The sequence below is a fragment of the Coloeus monedula genome (genome assembly GCF_965178545.1).
Source record: "Coloeus monedula genome assembly, chromosome: 17".
Classification (NCBI taxonomy): Eukaryota; Metazoa; Chordata; class Aves; order Passeriformes; family Corvidae; genus Coloeus; species Coloeus monedula.
Genome location: NC_138797.1, coordinates 16,352,244 through 16,376,485, shown reverse-complemented (window position 1 = coordinate 16,376,485; position 24,242 = coordinate 16,352,244). Strand labels below are relative to the sequence as shown.

At 40.5% G+C, this 24,242-nt stretch overlaps 1 protein-coding gene across 2 annotated transcripts in view; it reads right to left on the bottom strand.

Moving 5' to 3' along the window:
* Positions 1-24,242, bottom strand: part of PREX1 (phosphatidylinositol-3,4,5-trisphosphate dependent Rac exchange factor 1) — a 145,062-nt gene that overhangs the window by 16,579 nt on the left and 104,241 nt on the right. Inside the window, exons 14-26 of one of the 2 annotated variants that reach the window (XM_082293003.1) lie at positions 21,250-21,325; positions 18,900-18,972; positions 17,479-17,621; positions 12,479-12,571; positions 10,192-10,340; positions 9,198-9,283; positions 7,523-7,659; positions 6,908-7,079; positions 5,614-5,801; positions 4,689-4,850; positions 3,914-4,124; positions 2,483-2,744; positions 204-410 (exon numbers count right to left, since the gene is read on the bottom strand). In XM_082293003.1, coding sequence (XP_082149129.1) covers positions 204-410; positions 2,483-2,744; positions 3,914-4,124; positions 4,689-4,850; positions 5,614-5,801; positions 6,908-7,079; positions 7,523-7,659; positions 9,198-9,283; positions 10,192-10,340; positions 12,479-12,571; positions 17,479-17,621; positions 18,900-18,972; positions 21,250-21,325 — 1,959 coding nt within the window. The remainder of the gene's footprint in view (positions 1-203; positions 411-2,482; positions 2,745-3,913; positions 4,125-4,688; positions 4,851-5,613; positions 5,802-6,907; positions 7,080-7,522; positions 7,660-9,197; positions 9,284-10,191; positions 10,341-12,478; positions 12,572-17,478; positions 17,622-18,899; positions 18,973-21,249; positions 21,326-24,242) is intronic. The other variant, XM_082293004.1, reaches the window with a different exon arrangement.

Below are 24,242 nucleotides of genomic sequence, written 5' to 3'. Positions count from 1 at the left end.
TAATATTTTGCCATTATTTTGGCAGAAGTATTTTTGCTATGTATGTCTCCATAATAATAAATATAATGAATACTTCAGTAAAGTGAATACTAAGTGAATACTAGATAATTGACTGACTGGAAAACAACCTGTTGAATCCATACTGGAATCAGAATTCTGAAACACTTTTAGTAAGGTAAAAGTGGCATAATCTTCAGACTGACCTGTAGGAGTCTCTGAAACTCATTGTGTCATGTCCAGAGTCTTCCTGGTCCTCCTCAGAAACTTTGAAACAGACTTTCTTGATTCCACCATGCTCAGCTTTGTCAGCATCGCTCTCTTCTGTTCCCAGGGAAGGTGAAGATGTCTCCTCAGTAGATGGTGGCTCACAGGCACCACCTTCTGTAGGTTCTGTTATGGTGGACAAAAGTCTGCAGAAGCACAACATAGAGCTCTCAGTCCCACAAATGAACTGTCACAACTCAGGCTAAATCCAGCTATGTGAAATCAGAGCAAACTTTGCAAGCACTTTTACATAGACTACTTTCTAACATCTGATCTGAACATGCTCTTGGTTTGGAGCCATTCCCCCTTGTCCTGTCACTCCAGGCCGTTGTAGAGTCTCTCTCCATCTTTCTTGCAGGCTCCCATCAGGTACTGGAAACCCACAAGTAGGTCACCCCAGAGCCTTCTCTTCAGCTGAACAATCCCAATTTTCTCAGCCTTTCCTCACAGCAGAGCTGCTCCATCCCTCTGCTCATCTCCATGGCCTCCTCTGGACTCTCCCCCATGTCCTGCCTGGGCTGGGCATGCCGGAGCTGAAGGCAGCTCTGCAGGTAGGGTCTCACCTGAGCAGGGCAGAGGGGCAGATTCCCCCCAACTTCACCTGCTGCCCACACTGTGGGGATAAGCCCAGGACATGGGTGGCTCAGGACTGAATGATGCTGCCAGTACACATTGATGGCTTATGTCCAGCCTCTCATCCACCAGCACTCCCAAGTCCTTCTTGGCACAGCTGCTTTCAGTCCCTTTATTCCCCAGCCTGTAGTGCCCTGACTAGGTGCAGCACCTTGCACTTGGTCTTGTTGAACCTCAGGAGATTCCCATGAATCCCAGTTCCCAAAAGGTCCTGTTTCCACAGGTACCCTACTTCTATAAGGTGTAGCTTAATCACTGTAACCATGGTGGCCTGGAAGTCCTCACTTTCTTCATCCAAGGCACTGGATTTCTCCTCCTCAGCTCACTGCCTCTACCCAGCAGCTACCACCCTTCTGTATACATGTTGGAGCCAAGGCTCCATGTGCTTTCCAGTCAGGTGAAGCTTTGGTTATGTGCTGGTTTTGGCAGGGATACAGTTAATTTTTTTCCATTGGCTGATACGGGACTGTTGTGGATTTGTGCTGAATACAGGGTTGATAATACAGAGATGTTTTTGTTATTGCTGAGGCCTTTTCTGCCTCTTGCACAGCCACACTGGGGAGGGGGCTGGGGTGTGTGGGAGACTGGGAGAAGACATAGCCCGGACAGGTGACCCCAGCTGACCCAAGGGATATTCCAGATCATGTGACACCATGCTCAGAATATAAAGTGGGGGGAGAAGGAGGAAAGGAGGAATATTTGGAGTCATGGCGTTTGTCTTCCCAAGTCACCATTCTGCAGGATGGGGCCCTACTCTGAACACCTGCCTGCCCTTGGGAAGCAGTGACTGAATCCCTGGTTTTGCTTTCCTTGTGTGCAGCTTTTGCTTCACCTGTTGAACTGTCTTTATTTCAACCCACAAGTTTTCTCACTTTTATTTTTCTGACTCCATTCCCAATCCCTCTGGCAGGGACTGAACAAGTGGCTGTGCGGGGCTGAGTTGCTGGCTGGGGTCAAACCATGACAGTGCACAATGGGCTGTTCTTTTCATTACTGGGATTCCTGGAAGTGGCTGTCATCAGCTTAGGTCATCGTAAGGCCTCCTCCCACACAGCTCATCCCTGCAGCCCCTGCTACCAAAACCTTGCCTATTATGCACAAATCACAGACACGCTACTCCATCTTTCGTTACTGCTACTAGGAGACCTGTGATGATAAAGACAGAAATAAAAAGACAAAAAGAGGAAAGGAAACCATAGGTTCCATAGAGAAACGGGCCTGCAATTACATGTTTTGCTTAGTCTGTCTTATGACAGACAAAATCTCAAGGGTCTGTGCTCATATGGGATTCCAAAACTGCTCTTGACATCAAATAGATTCTTATTTTGGAATATATAGTAAGCAAAACAGTGGCTGTCAAATTCAGGTAGACTTTTAGAAGCAAAGGACAATAATACAAACACTGATGGATCTGCCCAGGAGTAGATTTGACGCAACCAGCAAGGACCTGTCATACAAGGGCAGGTGTGAACAGGTGAGTAAAGAGGCTGACAGCTGGGGCTGACAGCACAATGTGTTTTTGGAGGTTAATGCCTCAATGTCATAAGAATTTCTTTCTCCAGTGCATACAGGATTTTGTACTCACTTATTTATCTGTATGACATACTGCTTCATTTCCTTCACTGCAATGTCAAGTTTGTTAAAAAGGTGCAAGTAGGAGTCCTGCATCTCCCAGTCTTCCTGTTTCAGCAGAAAACTGAGTCCCCTTTCTTCCTGAACTGTTCCTCCATTCTGCTGGCCAAAGCTACCATCAGGATCTCCATCTTCTGGGGCTGGACATCTCCAGGATGGTGCAGCCATAGTGGTGATGCAATGTTGAGTATATGAGACTGGATTTAAGGTACCTACTAAACATTAAAGAACCTAGTTAGTATGGCTTTCATGACTTTCCCCACTCCATCCCAATGATGATTGTTTAGGATACGTGGAGTTTTAACAGGAAAAACTAAAATTTCACAGAACTATTTTATATAATTACATTCTATGACAAAATCATTCTGGAAAAACCCCCAAAACCCCAAGGAAGTTGGTTTTTTTCCCCTGGCATGCTAGCTAGCTGTTTTGAATTTACTGCAGTTCAGAAACTGGTTAAATTATGGAAGTAAAGACATATGTCCACACATATATAGTCAACACAGAAGCTCTCTAAAAGCATTTGCTGAAAAGTTAATGAATTTGGGTTCTCAGGAGTCGGTCTGTGTTATTATGCCAGCTCTACAGACATTTACACTCACACACACATACACATATAAAGAAATACTGGATTCTGTCCTTACAGAAGATAAATTAATGCTTTTTCATTTAGAAATGCTGACAGTTTTGTTGCAGTACTTTGCTAACTACCTTAGCTCGCATTAAAAATATTATTGCCCAAGCAAGCAGGGCTCATTTATAGACCTCAATTTTAATAGTCAATGCCATTGTTCAGAAGGTTGGTTAGTCTATACTTCCCTCTTCCAAACATTCCTGCACTCTGACCTTCGTAAGGCAATGAATCAGAAACATGTTAAGTGAGATCATGATAAAGAAATATTGTAACTCAAACAACCAGATTGTAGGAGCAATGCTGCATAGCAGCAATTTATCAGAAAATAGATCCCCTGACAAAGTAGAGACTTTCAACTCCAGTGCATGGAATTTATTTAGTAATAAGAGTAGAAAGTAGCACTACAATGTGATTGACTTCAGCTGTTCCCCTGAATGAAGCACCAGCATTGCCATCAGTCCCTGCTCACTCAAGCAGGTCACCTCTACTAAGGGCAACAGCACCCCGGACATGTAACTACCATGAGATGCACAAACAGCCTAGCTAGCAAAAACATCAGACCTGAAGCCTCTCTATCCTTAAATCCATTACTTTTTCACAACACAAGAGGGCTGCCATTTAACTATAAAATTTTAAGGAGGAAGAAAGAGTACTGGCAAGACTATGTTTATATTTGACCTTGCTGAGCAGTGTAAAAACACAACTTTTTATACAGATAAAATCAGTTATCACTTTAAAGTTAATTATCACCTTGCTCTGGATCAAGACCAATAATAGAAGGTTTTCGTCCAATGCGAATACTGAACGATCTCCCTGCTGAGGTAGTGCTTTTGGGGTATGATACCTCCATGAGGTTAATATGGCAGTTGGTGGGGCAGAAATCCATGCTGTTGAGGGAATGTGGTTCCGTAACAGCTTGTTTGAAGGCTGGGCTCACCTTTGTTTTCAATTCATCTGCAAACTAGAAGAAATAAAGTAGGTGTGTGTTACTTCACTTTCAAAAAAAATTTGATGCAATACAGACAATTCTTTTCTCTCCCTGCCTCCTATTCCAGAAATCCAGGAATTCAGACTTCTGCTGCAGCTGAAATAACACATTAAAAAAAGTTCATAAAATAACAAAGGAAGGCAATTAGCTATATCTCCTACTACTCTCTTTTCAAGCAGCTCAGATAACTGCACAAAAAAAGCATACATACTTTGTTTACACCATGATACACTGTAGTTACATTCAAGTTATCTAAGACATGCATCAATCTGTTCTCATATTTATTCATTAATACAGTGGAAATGAACCTGCAACAATATGTTTTAACCCACAGCTCTGACAAGCAGAAAGGAACGATTTACAGACAAGGTATTTTTCACTCAAAACTTGCAATTTCAGTAACTTGCAGAACTGTTCTCATGCCTCCAGGACACCCACCTCAGAAACAGTTTGGATTCATTAATAAAGAATACTAAGACCCACTTAACACAATGAAGTATTGTCTCAAGACTTCACCAATAACTAGTAGTGTTGTACCTCTTGGTAGTTTGTGAGCCTCCTGCTAATGCTTTCCAGCTTAGTGTCACAGATTTGCCGGAATTCATACTGGGGCATGGTGACCACAGCACTGCTTAGGGATATGAGTCTTTCACAATTCCTTACGAAGTGACTGTCCTCTGCAGCAAAGGCCTCTAAAATCTGAACAAAAAGACAGGATGTCAGTGATATGAGTCTTGACAGGGAGGGAAAATACAGCTTTCTTCCACTCAGTGAGTGGCAAAGCCCCATGGCTGGATAAAGCTGCCTCCAGAACAAGCTGCCTTTATTACTGCCTGAGAACCACTAATGTGTCTAATCCTCAGAGTCATATAACATTCCTCAAAAATTTTTAGAATCGTGGAAGTGAATTGAAATATCCACCGTCCAAGTTACCTGCTCTGGCATGCTTTCATGGGACGTAACGATAATATACTGGGATGTGACAAACATTCTCTATTAGCTCATTTTTGTCAGAGATGACAAAGACACTCAGCAGACTCTACTGCCTTCCAATAGCAGCAGTTCTACGCAAAAAAGCAACCCATCCAGCCTTTCAGGTGGGAAAAAGCTGCTTGATTTTCTTCCAAGGTAAAGCAAATTCCTGCCTGAAAAGATTAATCTTGAATATCATCAGAGAGTATGTTACCAGGCAGATAAAAGCAAGAATTCCACAGGAACAGGAGCTGAGGGTTCTCCTCCATCTACCTCAACAGTTGAAGTCCTGGAAGCACTTGCTGATTTGCTCATACCAGTCAAGCTATTGTAACTCAGTGCATCCTAATGAACAAAACTCTAAGCAGGGCTGAGAAGGCTAATGTCAACCTCAACTGAAGATCCAAGCCCACAGCAGGCAGTAATAAGCTATATTATTGGTTTCCCATTCTGTTTAGGAATAAAGCTGACCATGTCCAGTTTTCAGTACCTTCGCAGTGAGATTGAAGCAACCTTTTGGTTCCACAATTTTCTCCAGGACAAAGGATTTGATTCCTGCACTGCTAACATATTCGTACACCACCCCATGCTCCAGATGGGTGTTATCCACAGTTAGGCTGATGAGAGAGGTTTCTTCACCAATGACCAGTGGAGAAGTAACAGTCTGTGGTGTCTGGGCTGGAACCAAAGGAAGTCATTAGAAGCATCTGACAGCACATGTGAACACAGGCCTGCCCAGGCAAGAGAAACCTGCTGAGAAAAATTACTGAATGCAGTGACACAACCTTTGGCTCAAGGAGTGTCTCGAACTATGTACTGCTGTAGACTGAGAGAATATTCTAAGGAAGACATTTGCTGTTTGCCACTAATGGAGACAGTGACAGATGTTTAGATAGTCCACATGCTCCAATCCCCATTCTGATTTCTTCCATACATGTGTGCACATATCCATGCTCAGGACACTACTTCTAGTTCTGTTCACTAGCAGATGCTTGTAAGGGAAGTGAAGTATGTTAACCTCTGAGTCCTGTTGTCTGCAATAGCCCTCTGGAAGACTGAGATATCAGGGAAGAGATGTGGTGAGGAGGTAACATTTTTTACACAAAGCAATTCTATTGCCACTAGAGAAGAGATTCCAGTTACAGTCAGATTGAGATTTGCCAGGGAATTGCTCACACACTTCTACCAGGCTCAGTCCTTTGGATTAAATTTTGCTTTAGTAGTCTCCCTTAACATCTACTTTTCCAAATAAGCCCTCAACATGAGAGTAGAACTGTTTTTTGAGCTATGCTTTCAAAAGTTGGAAGAAATACACCCACATCTTTTCCTGACACAGTGGTAACATGCCTTGAAAACTTGCTCCAGGTGAAAGTAATTTAACATCTTAATCTTTAATCAAAAATAACAGAAAACATAGATTGTTCTTGCAGGTATGGAGAGGTACTTGCAGACCTTCCCTCTCCATCAGCTACTGCCCATAAATGCCTGGTTTGCAGGGGCTACCAAAGGATTCTAAAAATGCTGAGTCTCTTCACTCCCATAACTGGCTATCTTGTAAAGCACAGTCACAGGTGCACAATTTCTATGTGTATCGCAATTTTTTCTTCTCCTGAATAAACTGCAGCATACAAATACCTCCTCTGGCAGACCTCATTCAATTACAAAGCTTTGTTAAGACAAGAGAGATTCTACAATAATAATTATACTTTATACTTCTACTGCAGTTTTCCTTCTGAAAGCCGCTGAATTGTCCCTAGGTTTTCTTCCCCCATGAGAATCTTTACCTGATTCCTGTTGGCTGCTTTGAAGGGATTCCAATTCTGCATGTCCTTCTAGTGCAGAGCTGTCTTTGCTGGAGCCTGGGCGACTGCCATTCAAACATGCAGGGGATGCTGCTTGCTGAACTCTGTCCTCTTCAGCATCTTCATGTGTTCTGTACACCCACTGGTACAATCCCTTCCAACAGATACAGGCTTCAGCTAGGACCTCAAAATGCTCAATCTCCAAACATTTGGACTACAAAGGTGAATCCAGCTATCAATTCTGTATCTTCTAAGTAGGCTGAAATATCAACGTTCCCTGAGCTTTTCTCTGAACTTCAGAGAACATAAAATCTAGATCAATTGCTGGGTAAACTTCTGTGGTTAGTAATTTTCAGTACTGTATGCAGTGTATGTATGAAATGGCTTTCATATTATCTGTATGTGTTTTGCAACTATAGGCAACTGGAATCAGGTCCCCTCAGTGACAGCAGGACCCTGGCATAGAAGGAAATGAGTCAAAACAAACATGTAGATGTTCTTTATCTGAATATTTAGTGAGCATAAAAGCAGAGGAAAAGGGGAGGGCAGAAGAAGGGCAGGAATTAATGTACTTCCTTTGAGGTTTTGCATTCATACCAGTGCTTCCTGCTGCCTGGTCCTATAGGCTGTGAAGTGCTCCAGAACTTCTTTGTAATTTCCATGTGTTGCATTATTCCCATTAACTTTCAAAATACACTGCCCTGGATGAAGGCCTACAGCGGCAGCCTCAGAACCTGAAAAATAACAGGAGAGAAGTTAGACAGAAATGCCATCTGCCTATGGATGAGAATACTGGAAAGTTTGCAAAAGCTTTCTGGTTAGAAAAAGTAAGAAGAGCTGGGTCAGTCCTGTCATGCCTTTGCTACTAAGCCTTTGCTACTATTCAGAGAGCTTTGTTGTGTAAGGATAACATCATGTGTCTATCCTTCATGTTTTCAGTAGTGCTGGGAAAAACAGACACCTCCTTGATCTAAATGCATTCATGCTAGAAATTGACATTTCTGTGGGAAATCATTTGGGATTCTGATACGTTTCTCTTTTAGCCTTATGGTTACATTAGCTGCAGTCTTGCTAAAGTATAAACTGTTATATTTGTTCCAGCCTCTTGTACCTGGAAGACAGAACCACTTGCATGCTACACAATTTGCCATAGAAAAAGACTATGATGTCAAATGTAATTTGTCTTTTCCAGGCCAAATCCTGAAAAAGTACAATCTTCTAGCTGGAACTTCCAGCTTGCACTCCCAAACTGTGAAAAAGTGGTTATAGGTGCTGCTATAAAAGGGTGTCATAAATGTGTGTCCCTGGGAATGCCATCTGTGGGTGCTGCCTAAGCTAACTGCACTCAGGTGGAGACGCACATTTGTTCTGAAGGAAGGAAGTGGTGTATGTCTAAAAGGCTGCATTTTCTGCATCTGCGTAACAAAGGTTAAAGCTGTGCTTTGCTTGTGGCTCAGTTAATATATCAGGTACAGAAGTAGTAAATATCTCTGTCAAATTGTGTTTTCTCCTTTTAAAAATATCAAGGAGAGCAGTTTGCCTCTGTGTTATACTGGTAATTTGCAGCAATATATGCCTATGTAAAGGAAGAACTAGTCTCCAAGTCATATGTCACTTTGTGATGTCCAGATTGTGTTATGACTTGTCTACTAACCTGCTGATCCTACAGCACCTTCAGAACCCAGTGACCCAAACTGGCAAAAGTACTGAGGAAGCAACAGACACCATTACCTCTCAACTTCTTCTCAACTATCTCAGCTTTAGGGGGTTTTTTCACTGTGGCTGTCAAGCTTTACCTTAGTAGTCTCAGAAGAAACAAGGGTAGGGTCACTAAGCAAGTCCATTTCTAGCTTGCAAGAGCTAAAGTGATAATGCCTTCTGATCATGCACATGGTATTGTGCATTGCAGTATTCAAGTTTCTTCCACTGTGGAATTAAATTATTCCTTGTATTGTGTTGATGGGATTAGAGACTCAACACTCAGTTCACAAGAATGATACCGCTGTCTTAGAATATATTTAGATGATAAGCACTTGGATGCAGGAAATCTCACACTGTTCTATGGTTATATGAGTGTGATTCTCGTCTATCATGAGTTCTCATCACTGTGGTCACTAAATTTGTCAGAACTTGTATAGAACAAGTTGGACAATGAAACCTGGATCTGTCTTCGTTGAAATACGGATACACACACACACACACACTTTATATACACACGTGTATCTATTCAGCTGTACTCCCAACTTAACTGTACCACAGAGTTTCTACTTACCTCTTCCTACTGCGTGAACGTATGGTGGTGCTGCTCCCCGTATCTGAAAGCAAAGTGCTTCAGGACAATCTGGGATTTTAATAATCCTGCAGATAAATCAAGGAGAAGAGAAAGCATGATTTTAAATTAGGCTGCCAGAATTCTGGGCAGTTCTTAACAGCATCTTTCCCCAGCATTCACAGCTGGGTTTGGATGAGAGAAAACATCCACAGTGTTTACGAATAAATAACAAATGAAGAAATATACTCCATCTTCAATCTCCAAGGCAGATGGGAGATTTTATTTGCTAATTAAAATTTGGCACTTCTTAATTTGTTACATCTTTAAGTGAATAAAACTTGACAGAAACTTTCTAAGGCATTTATATTCACTTCCATTTCTAGGCAAGCTTCAGTGCAGCTGTGCTGACCTATACCAGCAGAGGATTTTTTTCCATTAAAAAATTAAAAAAAAAAAAAGTAGACTGGACAAGACACTCTGAACTAGAATTCAGCAACAAATGTTCACTGAGACATTCACTTTCTATGGCACGTTCTGGGATTACAGAATTTAACAATACACAAGACACTAACAGGGCCAACTCTCATTGTAAGAAACAATAACAGACTGAAAAACTGTAAGGACTGACATTGTTAGTCATCCAAAAATAAGCCAAGCTTTAATAGGTGGAAATTGTTTTCCCATGCACATATAATAGTGTGAGAAGCTTCACACCTGAGAATGACAATCTTTGTGATTCAGTTTCGTTTGTGCACAAGGAAACCAAAAGCTATCTGCAATATGAAGAGAACACATGCCAACCTCTCCTAGCAGCCCAAGGGTCATCACTAAAAACAAGCCGTGACTCTTGTACCTCATTTCTGTCATCTGTTTTCCTATTGAGTGGCTTCTGCAGGGCACAGTGTTTACAGAGGTTTCACTACAACTGCAGAAGTACTATTTAGTAACTGACATTTCTCAATAATCTTCTCTGTCTGCCCATCTTGGCACTTACTCTTTTGATTTGGTGGCTACCAGAAGCCTAAGTGGCCTTCGTGAGCAGAAGGACTGGGATAAGATGGTTTCCACTTCTGAAAACGGGCGTAGGAATACTAAATCCTCATTGATGGAATAGATTTTTCTTCCTGCTTGCAGGCCAGCCATCTGCAAAGGGAACAAACACCACACAGCACTTTGGGTCACTGGCAGCAACTCTGAAAGCTCAGGCTTCAAGGTTCAACTGTTCCCTACTTATGGACATTTCTAGGATTATTTTTGCATGGAATACTCTATAAGTAGTGTTGGTTCATCAAGTCATTTGTCACTCCCCCTTCAAGTTTTCTTCATTTACAGAAAACAAAGAGATGTCACTAGTATCCTTAGAAATATGCCACTCTACAGATGTATCTTAGTTTGCAATGGATAAATCTTAGTACTTTTCTGCTACAATTTTTTCAGGTACTATTAAAAAGGAGACTATAAAAAAACAAGGGGTGGGGGGACACAACTGAAATCTAGGGGCCTGTAATAGATGGGCTGTAATACTCAGTGAGACGCAGAAGTGTGACTTCCTACACCTTGGGCACAGGAGCCCTGGGCAGGTTTCAGCCATCAGCCTTGCAAAAGCAACCTATACCCAGTCATGTCAGTAAATGTTACCTGGTTTGAAGAGTTGATAAAAACCTGTCTCTGCTTTAACTGAAGTACTAGCTCTCCATTAGCCTAAAAAGCCACAAGATTTTAATTCCTAGGTTTTGCACCTAACTTTAGTTATTTGGCAATGGTCACACAGGGAGTCGGAGACAGATCCAATGACAAAACTGAGATCCCCTACTGTGCCCACTGGACAATAGCTTTAAATGTACCCCTTGATGATCTCTACCAGTTAAAATGTAACATAGCAATATTTGGACTAGGTGTTAGGTATCCAGGAACCAAAATTATTAAACCTTCCAGACTAGAATTACTTCGTATAACTTCAAGGTTCAGCAGTTGGGTTTCCTTCTAAATGTGGCAAACCCTTTTCTATTCTGCCTGGAATCCACTGACAAGTTTCTTGACTTGAAACAGGAGGTCCACACAGCATTACTCTCTCCTTCCTCTGGCTCAGAGAGATGCAGATTTAGTTTTTTGCTGGAGCAGTATAATTAGATCAAGTTCAAAAGATGGGCTCGTGGTCACAGATTATCTTGAAAGATCAAGAAGAAGATTCCTTAGAAAATGGTGTGCTGCCGTTGTCCTAAAACACAACAGATTTGCAGTCTATTCCCCAAGCTTCCAGCCAAAGAAAGGGCAGAAGGATTATCTGGCAGGCAATGGTTCACAGCACAGGTTTAGATTAATAAAATTTTTGGCCAACCTATGTTGATTTTGAGTACTAGATAAAGCATAGGATTGGTTTCTTTGGTGACCATAAACCAAATGACAATCAGGAATACTGAAATAATTTCATTCTAACACTAAACTTCAGTTCAAAATTCCTACCCATGTGACATTCTCAACTTGCTAAAATCAGTCTGTCCACTTCAGCCGTTTCCACTAAGCAAGTTATCCAGGAGTTAAACGTAGTCCAAAGGAGTAACCCACAAATTAACATGGACATTCAAAAATTCTGTAATGGTTGTCCTGGACTTTTAATTAGAAGCTCTGTCCTGTGTGCTGCCACAATTTACTGTGAAGCCCCAGACAAGTCATTTAGTCCTCTCTTATCTTCATCAGTTTATCCATGCCTTATTTTGGTAAATGGAAGATCAGACTGTGTTATCCACATAAGGATTCTCTATGGATAAATGGGTGATTAAGAAATACTCAGATCCTATGACATTTGGGCCATCTACACACTTCAAAGAAACAACACAAATATATTCTGTAGAATTAAAAAATACCATGGAGAGAAATGACTGCATGCTTTTTAAGGAAAAAATACATATCTAAAAATGCAGCTTCACTCAAATAAACCTTTCCCATTGAACACCTTTGCTATCCCAAAAGAGTGTTACTTTCCCTCCCTCCTTAAATTAAAGTTGCTGAGGAACCTGAGGTAAGCTATCATCACACAGATACTGCTCTCATCCTATCACTTATCAATAATATTCATCCTATCACTTATCAATAATATTCAAGTCACCCAGTAATGCCAAACACTTATCAATTTACAGAAACAGCTTATTACCAGGAATTGTAGAAGACAGCCATCTTCTATTAGCTGCCTTTAAAAGGAAACAGATTTCAAAAAGATGGTTTGTTACTTTTCAAAGTAGTGAAACATTCTCAGATACCAAAATATGAATGTGAGGTCCTACCTCGGCAGAAGACCCTCGTCGAACTGACCTCACCACAATTGCTTTGTTCTTTTCTTCTATGTCAAATCCATAGTCATCCTCTTCTGGTAAAATCTTAAACAGAGCACAGATTTTACACATATTTATGGTTCATAAATATGGAGTTCACAGAAAAGGTGAAGACTGGAGATAAGAAATTAGACTTTTCATTGCAAGCCACAACTGATCTAGACTTCTGTATCTTAGAATGGAAAGGGACTACAAGATCATTTGGTCTGGTCTACATAACACGAGCCATAAAATTTATCCTAGTTATTTCTGCACTGAGTCCTTAATATATACTAAAGCAGATTTTCCAGAGTTAACTCAGGTATGATCTGCAGTCTTTAAGAAGTAAAGAATCTATTCCCACCCCTGAGAGTTTGTTCTAATGGTTAATCAACTCTTCTATTAGAAACTGCATTTGGTTTTAATGCCTAGCTCTTCATCCTTCAATAGATCTTTCACTTTTAGATTACAGAATTCATCATTATTCAGTATTTTCCATTGGTGAATGTACTACAGATTGAGCAGAATCATTTATTTATTTTTTAGAATACATCCCACATACCTCATAATGACTGATCTGAGTGCTTCTCAGCTATCAGTTTCAGACAAATTGCAGATCTTGGGACTACCTGAGATCTAACTACACACTACATAATTCTACATCATAATGGCAGTCTGATGGCTAAAATTCTATCTGACCAGTGAGACAAAAATTTCTGACTTCTGTAAGTCCTTCCTCTAGAGACAGGCAAACAAGCTTCGTGTAAGGGAAAAAACACAAACTCCATACCCTGTGCTCAGTTTGTACTTTGTGTGGAAGACAGAAGCCTTCGTAATTCGCACTCCTGAATTTCTGCTTCCTCTTATTTGCACTGAAGTCATACAGATCCACCTTATACATATCCTTTAAAATCATATCAATCATGACAAATACACATTTCACTCATCCTTTTCTAATGGTTTATTAACAATGAGTAAAAAGCTTAACAACTCACTCCCCATTATAGAAAAATAAACCAAGCCTAGCCACTGGTAAATGGATGAGTGGAAAATCTAACTGATAGACATCTTGCATTTGAACAAATATTATGTATTTAAGAACCATCTGATAAAACAGAACTGATTTAAGAGGAAAAATAAAGCTATTCATAATCTAGCTGGGGGAAAAAATTACCCAGAATTGTTTCCTCGCTTCTGATGATTTCTGCACTGTTTTAATATACTGTCCTCCCTTTTCCTTTGAAGTAAATTCCATCAGATTATAAATTTTGTCCTTTTACATGTAATTACCTGTCCTGTAATAATTCTGTCCTGTAGGAGCCATACAGTCAAGTTAAAATAATGCATGGCATAATATAAGGGGAAAAGTCCTTATCAGGTGATGTTCACATTAGAGGATGCACAGGAAAGTAAAAAGACTGGAAGGTAAGTTTCCCACTTTTGGCTATTTTTAAGTATTTTCAGAAGCAATGCTAGTAGTGCTTGTTCAACAAAGGACCTTAGAAAATCAGGTAAATTGCTGGTTAGATTTTTAATGTTGCAAGTGGACTGAGTTTCAGCCCAACACAGCACGTACTTTTATCACTTCATATTTGGGATTCAATGGAAAAGTTCTAGGCTACCTCTTCCCTCCAATTCTCACTTTACATTTGAAGGGACTGTTCAGTTTCTTTTCTTGAATTTTGAAAGCATATGTGAAATACACATTAAACAACTTGAAGGCTTTGATTTGTCCAACTTCAGCAGCCAGCAAGCTATATAACCTTACCTACCTCTTGGGGTGAAGCCATCAGTACTGTGCAAGAAGATCTTTTACTTGTTATTATTTTTAATAACCTACCTCTCTCTGATCGTTGGTATTGCAAATATGTATTGTTTGAAAGCAAAGAACTAAAACACTTTTAAGAAGCCCCACATGCATCAACATTCAGAACTTCCTGTGCTGGAGACACCCCTTACGAAAAGGCAGACTATGGATAATATTCCATTTGCACTACTTGGAGAAGGGAATGATTCGTTCTTTATTATAAAGTAGGAACACTGCCATTCCACAGCTGAACCCCATTCATCCCTAGGGAGTCCAAAGCTATTAACCAAATCACCACCTGCAAGGACTATTTCTATGCCCCTGAAGCCCAATCAGTTTTTGGAATGTAAGGCAGCAGCTGTTTAGTCTTGAGAGATAATCACATTAACAAATGAGACCATTTGAAAAACAAGCATGTTTAATCAAAAACAGGGGGCAAATGTACTCAGAACACATTCAAAGAAAATTTTGGTATGGGCAAGGGGAATGGGATCTGCAGAGATGAAAGGTGTGCCAAGAATGGCCTATTACACCAGTCTCACACAGCAGCAGGAACTGTCATCCTGAACTCTTGGGGACATCAACACCAGAAGAGGCAGCACAGCACATCAACCACCATTCCCTGAACCTGGGTCCAGGATGCACATTCTTCTCTCACATACTTCCCTACAGCTCTCCAGCAAAACCCTTCTCTGTTGGAAACACCTCAACAGCCTGACTTGGTATCAGACAATGTCAAGTCCAAACACTTCAGAAAACGAAGGAGGTTTCTGAGGCCCTCAGCAGCATTTAAAGACAGTTTCTTTCCTGCCACCTCATCTCCCAGGTTGTTCCAGTCTCCACAGCTTTTCACAAGCCCACAGCTTTGGGGCACAAAACAAGATTTGAAACAACAAAATTGCTTTCCAATGAGTAGCTTCAGAATCTAAGCACCCCTACTGTTATCTTTAAAGGTATGTTTTGCAACATTAGCAAAAGAGGTTAAATACATACAGTATGACTCCAAGTTTCTTCTCGTTTGTGAGCTTTGAAATTGAGCACTGAACTCAAACTGTTCCTTCTGAACCATTGAAGACTTAGAGCCTAAAGGGCATTTTTCACTTCAGAGTTCACTGTTAGTATCTGAAACCACTCAAAGCCCTTATGTGGCTGCATACACCTGGATGATGAATGCCTCGTCACTGACTTTCCAGCCTGTCCCCTTGGGATCAGAAATCCCTAGAGGATGAGCTCTTAGTGGCTTTCCTCCCAGAGGTGTTTTAAATCCATGAGTTTAATTCTGTAGCTACAACAGACTGTGGTACACCAGTATAATGAAGAACAAAGGGAAAGTTCTTCTTTGCTCTCTCTGCTGAAATTTTGCAGAGTTGGGCAACTACTGCCACACTTTACAGAGGATAAGAAACATGGGATATCCTGGATGAATGTAGAAGTTATTACAGGTCTGGGAAGTTGATGATCTTTAGAATTCCAGTCTAGATCTCCAAGTCAGCACAAGAGTCTTGATACTGCTACATAAAATGTACGCAGGCATCATCTTCAGAAATCATTGAGAATGCTTCTCTTTTGAATCTGCTGGGACTCCATCATCACATGTGCAATTAAACCTCTCACACAACTTTGATCATGGCCAATCTCTACAGGAAACTCTCCTTCGTCTGATACTCAGATCTAAGCAACCAGGTCTGATTTGTGATGTGGTCAGTTTGGGCTAACAGGTAGAGGTGCTGATCACAAGTTCACAGCACACTGCAGTAACCAAATCACAATGCCTGGAGTCAGGCCAAAATCCAAATTTTCTTCAACTATGCAAAGAATGTTGTATATTTTTTCAGTTTGTCAAGATTTATGTCCTTCAATGAGAAATAATTGTGCAAATAAATAAATACTAGCTTTTGTTTGAACTGTGTTTTTCCAGACTGAAAGCACTTTGTTCCTTGGCATTTTTAACAAGTATTTGCCAAGGTTTCTGTTGTTTTCTGTTTTCAAAGGCAAACTCTCCTGTGATAGAGCAAACTTTGATGAAGGGGGTGGGGAAACCTATCCACTAAACAGCTAGGATTTCACAGCAGTAGGAAAGCATATTTCAAAAGCCAGTGCTGAGGAAATTCCAATAAACCTCCTATGGTGGGATGAGAGGATGGGAAGGATTAATGCCCTATCATTAGCACAGAGGCAAGCAGTGATGTTCCACAGACAGCAAAGCCTCAGGATTACAGCTGCTCATAACTGCTAAACACAGCATAAAGCAGAAGTCAGGCACAATTTTTTTGTGGATAAGTGTAATGAATTTACTGTACTGCTTTTGCGGGATCTTCACAAGTCCCTTCACTCGAGGGACTGTTAATTTATGCATGCAAGTGAAAGCAACTCATGACTTAAGCATGACTACTACACATTTGACAGAAATCTGTGTCCTCTAAGTAGGAGATTTTTTTCCTCAGCATGTGCTCTTCATTTGTTTTCTGTTTGAGATGGGACTGCTTTTTGACAGAGGGTGACTGATGCACTTCAGAACTACAAAAACAGCATTCACATGGCTTAGAGAATGATGCCCTGAAATATCTGTGTTCTAATCAGTCTTTTAACTTGAAGCTGAATTTACCTCACATATTTACCTCACATGTTTGAACCATGTTTGAATTTAAACTGTGTTTAAACTTGATGGCAGATCTCTTCCAAGAGAGTAGAGCCCATTACTTTTTCCTCAGTCAACACTGTTGTGTCTGCTAAAACATCTCCAGCTCCCAGCTCACTTCCAGACTCTTGCAAGGGCTTCTTGGGAATAGAAAGGGCTTGAGCTGTGCACTGGAAACAGGCAGGAACTTCCATGCATTTGCACCTGTGTGAAATGTACATCTAAAGCTCCCAGTACAGCAGGATGGTCATGTGCTCCAGAAAGGGGCCTGCAATGCAAGGATTTCCCTTGGTCCTACAATAAGTTATGCAGTCTGCCTAACTAAAAAGTCAGAGCTACAGAAGCTGGAGATATACAGCAAAGCAGATCAAGAATTAGTAGCATTTATGCAGTGAAGAAAAGTCTAGCTAGAGGTGCAATTGCCCATTTTAATTCTTGTCTCTCATAATTTTCCTTCTTATTCTCCTCTACTATAAAACAATACCATTTTTGCAGAAACATCAAGGTTTACATTAACATATTTCTTACCAGAAGATTCTTTCCCAGGATGTTTTCCATGAGCTTGAAGTCATTACGTAATTGTTTGCTCTTCGAACTGGTGCCCTCCATCTCCTCATCAGCATAAAAGCGGAAATATAAGGATTCATCCTTAAATTCACTTTTCTCCAGGACTGGAAATGATATATATGAAATACATACATGCATTTACATGGAGAAAGAAAGAGAGAAACAGAGAAGAAAGTCAAAGGAAATTCTAAATATTTCCCCAGTCTTTACAGGACACAGACCAGATGCATCTCTATCAGTCAGTTCCTCAGCTCAGTATTTTTAAGCTAATTCTGTATTTTAGGACAATGATTTTCTTCACAGTGCATAGTAGCTCATGACATGATGTGACCTCCCTGGCATGCAGAATGTATATAAAATGCAAAAGATTCTCTTGGAGGGAAGATGCTACTCAAAACCCCATGCTCCTTTGCCTCATCGAAATGAATATGGTAAAACTATAAAAGGAGCAAAGAGGGGTAAAGGGGCTGTTTAAAAGCATATAAGGTATCCACACAGACTAAGGCTCTTCAACCTTAAAAAAAATTGAGAGGGAAATGAGATCTATAAAATTCTGGAAGGCATGAAAAAGTTCTCTACCAGTTTTTCCAAACAGAGACCCAGGGGCTTCAATAAAAGCAGCAAGTGAGGAGCAACTCCTTCATTCAACATGTACTTATGCAAAGGTCTTCCTTGGCAAAGGATGCAATAAATCCCAAAAGTTTGCATGGGGTCAGAACAGACCAAATTCTTTTAAGAAGACCCCAGCTATTCTTACATTATTATTAATTACTATGCAAATTCTCCATTAGTTATTTACAATAATCTGCTCTCAAAAACACTATTCAAAATACAGTGACTAAATGTTATCTATGACTAAAACTGAATGTTTCATTTGACAAGCTATGTTTACTCTTGGGACTTTTATGTTCTATTTGATACTGATACAGATGTGATTTTTTTACTTCCCCTGTTTGAGGATGGATGATGTCTAATTTGGCAGTCTGGCACCTCAGATTTGGACGCCTCAGCACTAAGAATTGTGTTTGTCCAAGAGGCAAGAACTAGGCAATTTTATTTAACATCTGATATTTTTGGTGGTATTTCAGGACAGTATTTGGCTTGTGCATTGCTCAGATGGCTCTGGAAGAGATGCAGTGAAAAAAAGTGCTCCTTCTACCTTGTGTAATCCCTTCAGTGCTTCCCATAACTATCAGCAAGGGGCTTCCCTTGGGAAGGCACCAGGCTTAGACATATATTAGCTTGAGGACTGTATTTGAGAAGGACCTGCAGGAATGCCTGCAAATCGTGCACACAGCATGAATGGCACAGCCTAAAAAAGCTGATCTGACTGAAGTCAGAGCTCATTTAACTGACTGAGGGAAGCAATATTGATGTATTACCATGATGCATGAAGCCGTTATTGCAGAGTCCCACACCCAGTGCGACAGCTTCCTCCCGAGTCTGACAGTCTCCCTAGAAACAGGAGAATAATGTTACACCTCAGATGATTTTCTACGCTAAATTATTCCCCCCTCCCCAGCACATAGCTTGTGGCTCTGAAATTAGCAGGATGATCTGTGTAGGGAACAATAGCAAGCCATTAAAACAGGTATCCCATTGCCCAAACACTATTCATTCCTACAGACAGCATCTCTCCCTCCTACAGGAATCAGGGGAACAAGGACCAGGATTGGGGAAAGATACCATGTTATCTCAGTGTAAAGACATTTTATTTGAAATCATAGTGTTGGACTTTAGGACCCATTAGCCACAGACAGTAACACTCTTTCTTAGAGGCTGAGAGATCCCATCCATATTCAGCTGAAGGGAAAAAAACCTGAGTAAAGCTAAGTATGTGAACTCCAAAGGTCAGACAGGTTAAAACTGCAGCAGGAGTTTGCTTACACAGCAGATTACAAAGGCTTCCGTTTCTCACTACCTGAAGCCCTGAGTGTAGTCATTCAAAATAGGTACCAAAGGTGACTTGCGAATTTACAGATTTCCCCGAAACAGCAGCCTTAAGCTTTACATCTACAGCTCAGCTAAATACAAGAAATGCCTGGTTTTCTCTATGTATCTGCTCATTTGCAGTCACAAGTGAAGACTTTACAAATGTGGTCACACTTTTTAGGCAGACAAGTAAGTTTTAAATAGTGCTGGTAAAAATCAGAAGGCCCTACTGGTCTCACGAAGGTTGTTAATACCGGTTCCTTGATGTGAGATGCGCTGCTACCCTGTCCCAAAGAGACACAGGAGAACCTGACGCCGACCATCTCAGTGAGAGCAGTTGCTAAACTCATTCCAGCAGGGAGGGCACCTGCTGCTTTGGCAACAGAATCAATTTCAGTGTATGGCTTTCAGTCCTATTTAATTAGAAGCTGTATCCTACACAAGTATTACACCTTTTCTCCCCTCCATCCGGAGAACTAGATACCCGAAAGCTCTCACAGCAGCTGCAGGGTAGTGTACTGACTGTTTTAAGCAACCAGGCACCTTCTGATCTTGTCAGCAGAACATCAGTTGTACTTCAAATCCGGCTAAGGAGAGCAGCAGTTATTTGCCAAGCAAATGCTGGCAAAACCCATCACTGAGGTGTATCAGCATTATTTAAATACAGGATAAAACAGGATCAGCTCTGGCCAATCCACAGCACTACTGGCTTCTGTTAAAGAGCCTGAGACCAGAAAAGGCACATTTACAAATTAAGAACTAAACACTGTTGTCTTGGTAGAAAAGGGATCAAGGCAGTTCTGAGAGAATTGCATGACTATGTAATCACACAAGGAAAGCCAAGAAAATAGCTTTAATAAACCAGAAGTTTAACTTTTAGTATAAACAAATTTCAAGTCTTCACAAGTCTTCCCTCATTTTCAACATCCTGCAATGAGACAATGCTCAACGCTCATGTTGTGTTATTTTATGGGATAAATGGGTAGTTTATTTTACAGAGGCTGGGATTTAAAAATCCAATTTATTCTTTCAGTTGTAAATAAACTGGAGAAGAAAAGCCTTCTAATGTTACCAGCTTAAACCTTTAGCAATCTGTATTTGTTCTAGGCAACAAAATCTTTGCACAGGAAGGGTTTAAACCAGCTTGGCTACTCCTGATGACGTTACCTTGGCCTCAAAACATTTCCCTAGGAAAATAGCATTCTCCATTTAGAAAATACAGCTTTAATTCTTTCAGCTCACTAAGGTAGATATTTTCCCAAATACAATAAAAGCAGTAACAAAAAATCTTCAGAAAATAGAGCCATTTAGAATCATCAATCTTCACAAAATGTGTCTCAGCCTTTTCATACAGAAACTAGATGTGAAACTAGATACACTACTTTTGACAAGATAATTTAGGTTTACTCAATACAATCTCTCCATTTGAGTCATAAGAATTACAGAAACAGTTTATAGTCAGTACCACAGTGAAGAAGCATGTCCAGAGCACATTACTATTACTCTTATTACTACTGCCACCATTACAATTATTATCATTGCTGACTAGTTTTGGTAATGATGTGATGTCTAAAGCCCTAATCATGGTGGCCAGTTGCTTTGGGTTGTGTAAACCCAGCAATTAAGATGGTCTCAGACCAAGACTGTTTACAGCTCCCTTGAAGGAGGAAATAAAGCAGATGCACACAGGTAAGAACAGCAACCAAACCCCTTCTAAATTTTCTGTTATATACTGAAAAAGGAAAGGTTTAGGATTATGAAGTGCTCCTTAGCAAAGACAGTATCTTAAATTTTTCTTACCTGTGCGATAAGCCAGTCCACTAGTTTACTTGCAGGGATTACTGATTTGTAGGTCTTTAGGTGGTAGTCACGGTCTCTAATTAAAAAAGAGAATTCAGGGAAAATCAGAACAAAAAGGTATACATTTCTTTCACAGTATAAACCTATATATACTATTGGGACCTACTAATAAGAAGCAGACATCTTTTCTCTCTAGAAAAGTTTTAGACTTTTCTAACAACTTGAATTAGGAAGATACTTCAGATCAACGCAAAGCAGTGTTAAAATTTCTCTAGATCTTCTTTCAAGCCATCTTCAGAGAGCTCACATTCTTGCCAGAGGCACCAGAAGATTCTTTTCACAGATTTCCTGAGCTGCTGCTGTAACTCAGGTTAGAATACTGCCACCAGCAGTTCCACTAAAAATAACACTCTTCTGGCTGGAAATCATCTAGTTTCCATCCAAAATCCATTCATGTCCAGCTTACATCTTTTGGCTCAGTACCATCTATAAGCTTCAATAATTCTCCTATAGTGTTTACCTATTAATGTATTCATAGATAGGGACTCTACACATTCCCTCTGTGCCTCCTTTTTGTGAGGCTCATGGAATTAGGCAGCTTTTAGTCAGTTTTGTCAAGCGAGATTTTCCTGATTCTCCGCACTTGTTCAGATTTTATTTCCTTTAGTAAAATATCACATAGTAGCTGACACAAATAGAGTACACAGTATCCTTTTATGGAATTAGGTAATTTCAGTTATTGTAAATAGGAAGAGTTGTGTTTAGTTCTTGTAACACAACTGGCACCAGCTGACACCCAGCTCACACCCAGCAGACAGCAGCGTTGTTCCTGAAAGAAGGAAAAGGAACCCTCTTGTAACTTGATGCTTTTTGCAGTTTTCTTCCATTTCTCTTCTCAAAGCCATGGAGATAATTGATGGGTTTAGCCTTTCGTGAAATATTTCTAAAGAATTTTGATACAAATGTAAGAGGATTGTGGGGCTCAGGACATTGGGCTCTAACACCTTTCACCTCCAAGGTCACTGGATTTAATCCAGCTCGGAAGAGCATAAAAGCCATTTTAAAACTGTTTACTGGCCCATGTGAAATAAGTTTCATGGTCTTGATCCAGCTCCTAGTTCCACATCACAAAAACCTTTACCACAATTAATTTGCATTAATTGGCTCCCTCTCATTGAGAGTCTCAGTAGAGAGGCCAAATGCTGAACAGGCTATGAAGAATTAATTCCTCTCTCACCCTTGGGGGTGGTCCTTGTATTTGAAGCTTGAGCTCCACTGGCATTACTGTGGAAGGAAGCACAGCCACTGGGATTGTTTTACAGTCCGGATGTAGCCATGAGGCAGGTCAAGACAAGACTTTATTCTTCAGTTCTGTCAAATCAGCCTCTTTCATTAGCACCACACTATCTGATACTGCCTTTTCCCTAAAAATCTAATAGCCAAACACCATCTAAAACCCATCCTACCCAACCCTGTTCCTCTTACTAATCATCTACAGATACAGAGATGTTGTGACTGGCTGTTGTAAATAAATGCAGCAGAAATGTCTGTGTGTTTGCAGAATGCAGGGTGTGAGAAATTAGAAAGAGAAGTGGGACTTTCAGAGCTTGGAAAAAACCCCCAAAAACATGACAGCATTTCCAGAAATATGTGTCCTCAGAACAAAAGCTTTCCTCATAGTGCTTACACACAGTTTTCAACTTGTCTTCCAGTAATGTGCTAAACCCAGCACAAAGCTGTAGGAGTTTTCTGGGCAGTTTTTCCCTCTCACACTCTTATCTTGGGAAAATGTGCCTTTGAAATGTCAGCACAATAAAGGAAAACATTAAAATATTGAGCGCTAATGAGTAGGGGGTTCCAGATGAGAAGCAACTCCCAAAACTTCCCTACAGATGTTGACAGTTTTGAATAAGCTGCCATCAATTTTGGTCCAAGACCCAGTCTTCCCCTGCTTGCAGGTCAGTGCTGGTCAGGATCAATATTAGTTCACTCTCTTTTCTCCCCATTTCAATCTACCCTGAACAGGAGCAGAACATGAATCATAGAACATTATCCAGAACCATGAACCTCATGTGAATAGTCAAATATAGAGGTGGGAACCACTGAAATTTTGGCAGAACCTTGCTGCCTCACAGAAACTAGAGGAATAGAATATTCTTCACAGGGCCCAGCCCAGTGATGCGCTGACATATTGTCCATTACACACAGAAGTGGAAACAAGTTCTCCCACCTCACAGCTTCCCAGAAGTACATCAGAGACATATTCAGAATTTTCAAAATGTTTTACTTTTTATACTTCAACCCCCAAAGTAGTATGATTTGTTTCCAGTGGCATATATCATCTTGCCCTCAAAGTATAAGGGTGTCAGATTTTACTTGATGAAAAATATAAAGACTACATGGAAATGCCAAGGTTTCCAGGGAAAAAAAATAAGTAAAATTGTATCTCAAGGTTGTCAGCAAAATAATTTTGAACTTCTGATTCCTCCAGATCCCTGTGGCACATGTACTTGCTACTCCAACCAGCTTTACCAATTTTCTAGAAGCAAGGTGGCACCAGAAAAGCCAGCATGAGTGAAGGGATCAGCAGTCCTAAGATGTCAGATAAAGCAGTGATCCACAAAGCAATGGGCTTTGCACAACTAACTAGGGAAAAGCTAGCTCCCTTGGGCTAACGTTAGGCTTGTCAGAGGCAAAAAGTCATGGCTAGAAGACATAAAACAATGACAGCCTGAGAGATTAACTTTTCTAATGTGGCTATAAAATTAAGAACGAGTAAGAAAGAGAATAGCAGGAAGAAGAGCCTAAACATACTGATAATTAAGTCAATTCAGAAGGATCCTGAAACTTCTGAGAGTCTGATACTTTTCATTGATTATACACAGTTTGGATTCATGACGTCACTAGCACAGGTTAATCCTGATATGAGAAGATTCTCCAGCTGGGAAGCTATTATAAAAATAGCACATTGACAAAACACTACAACACCACAA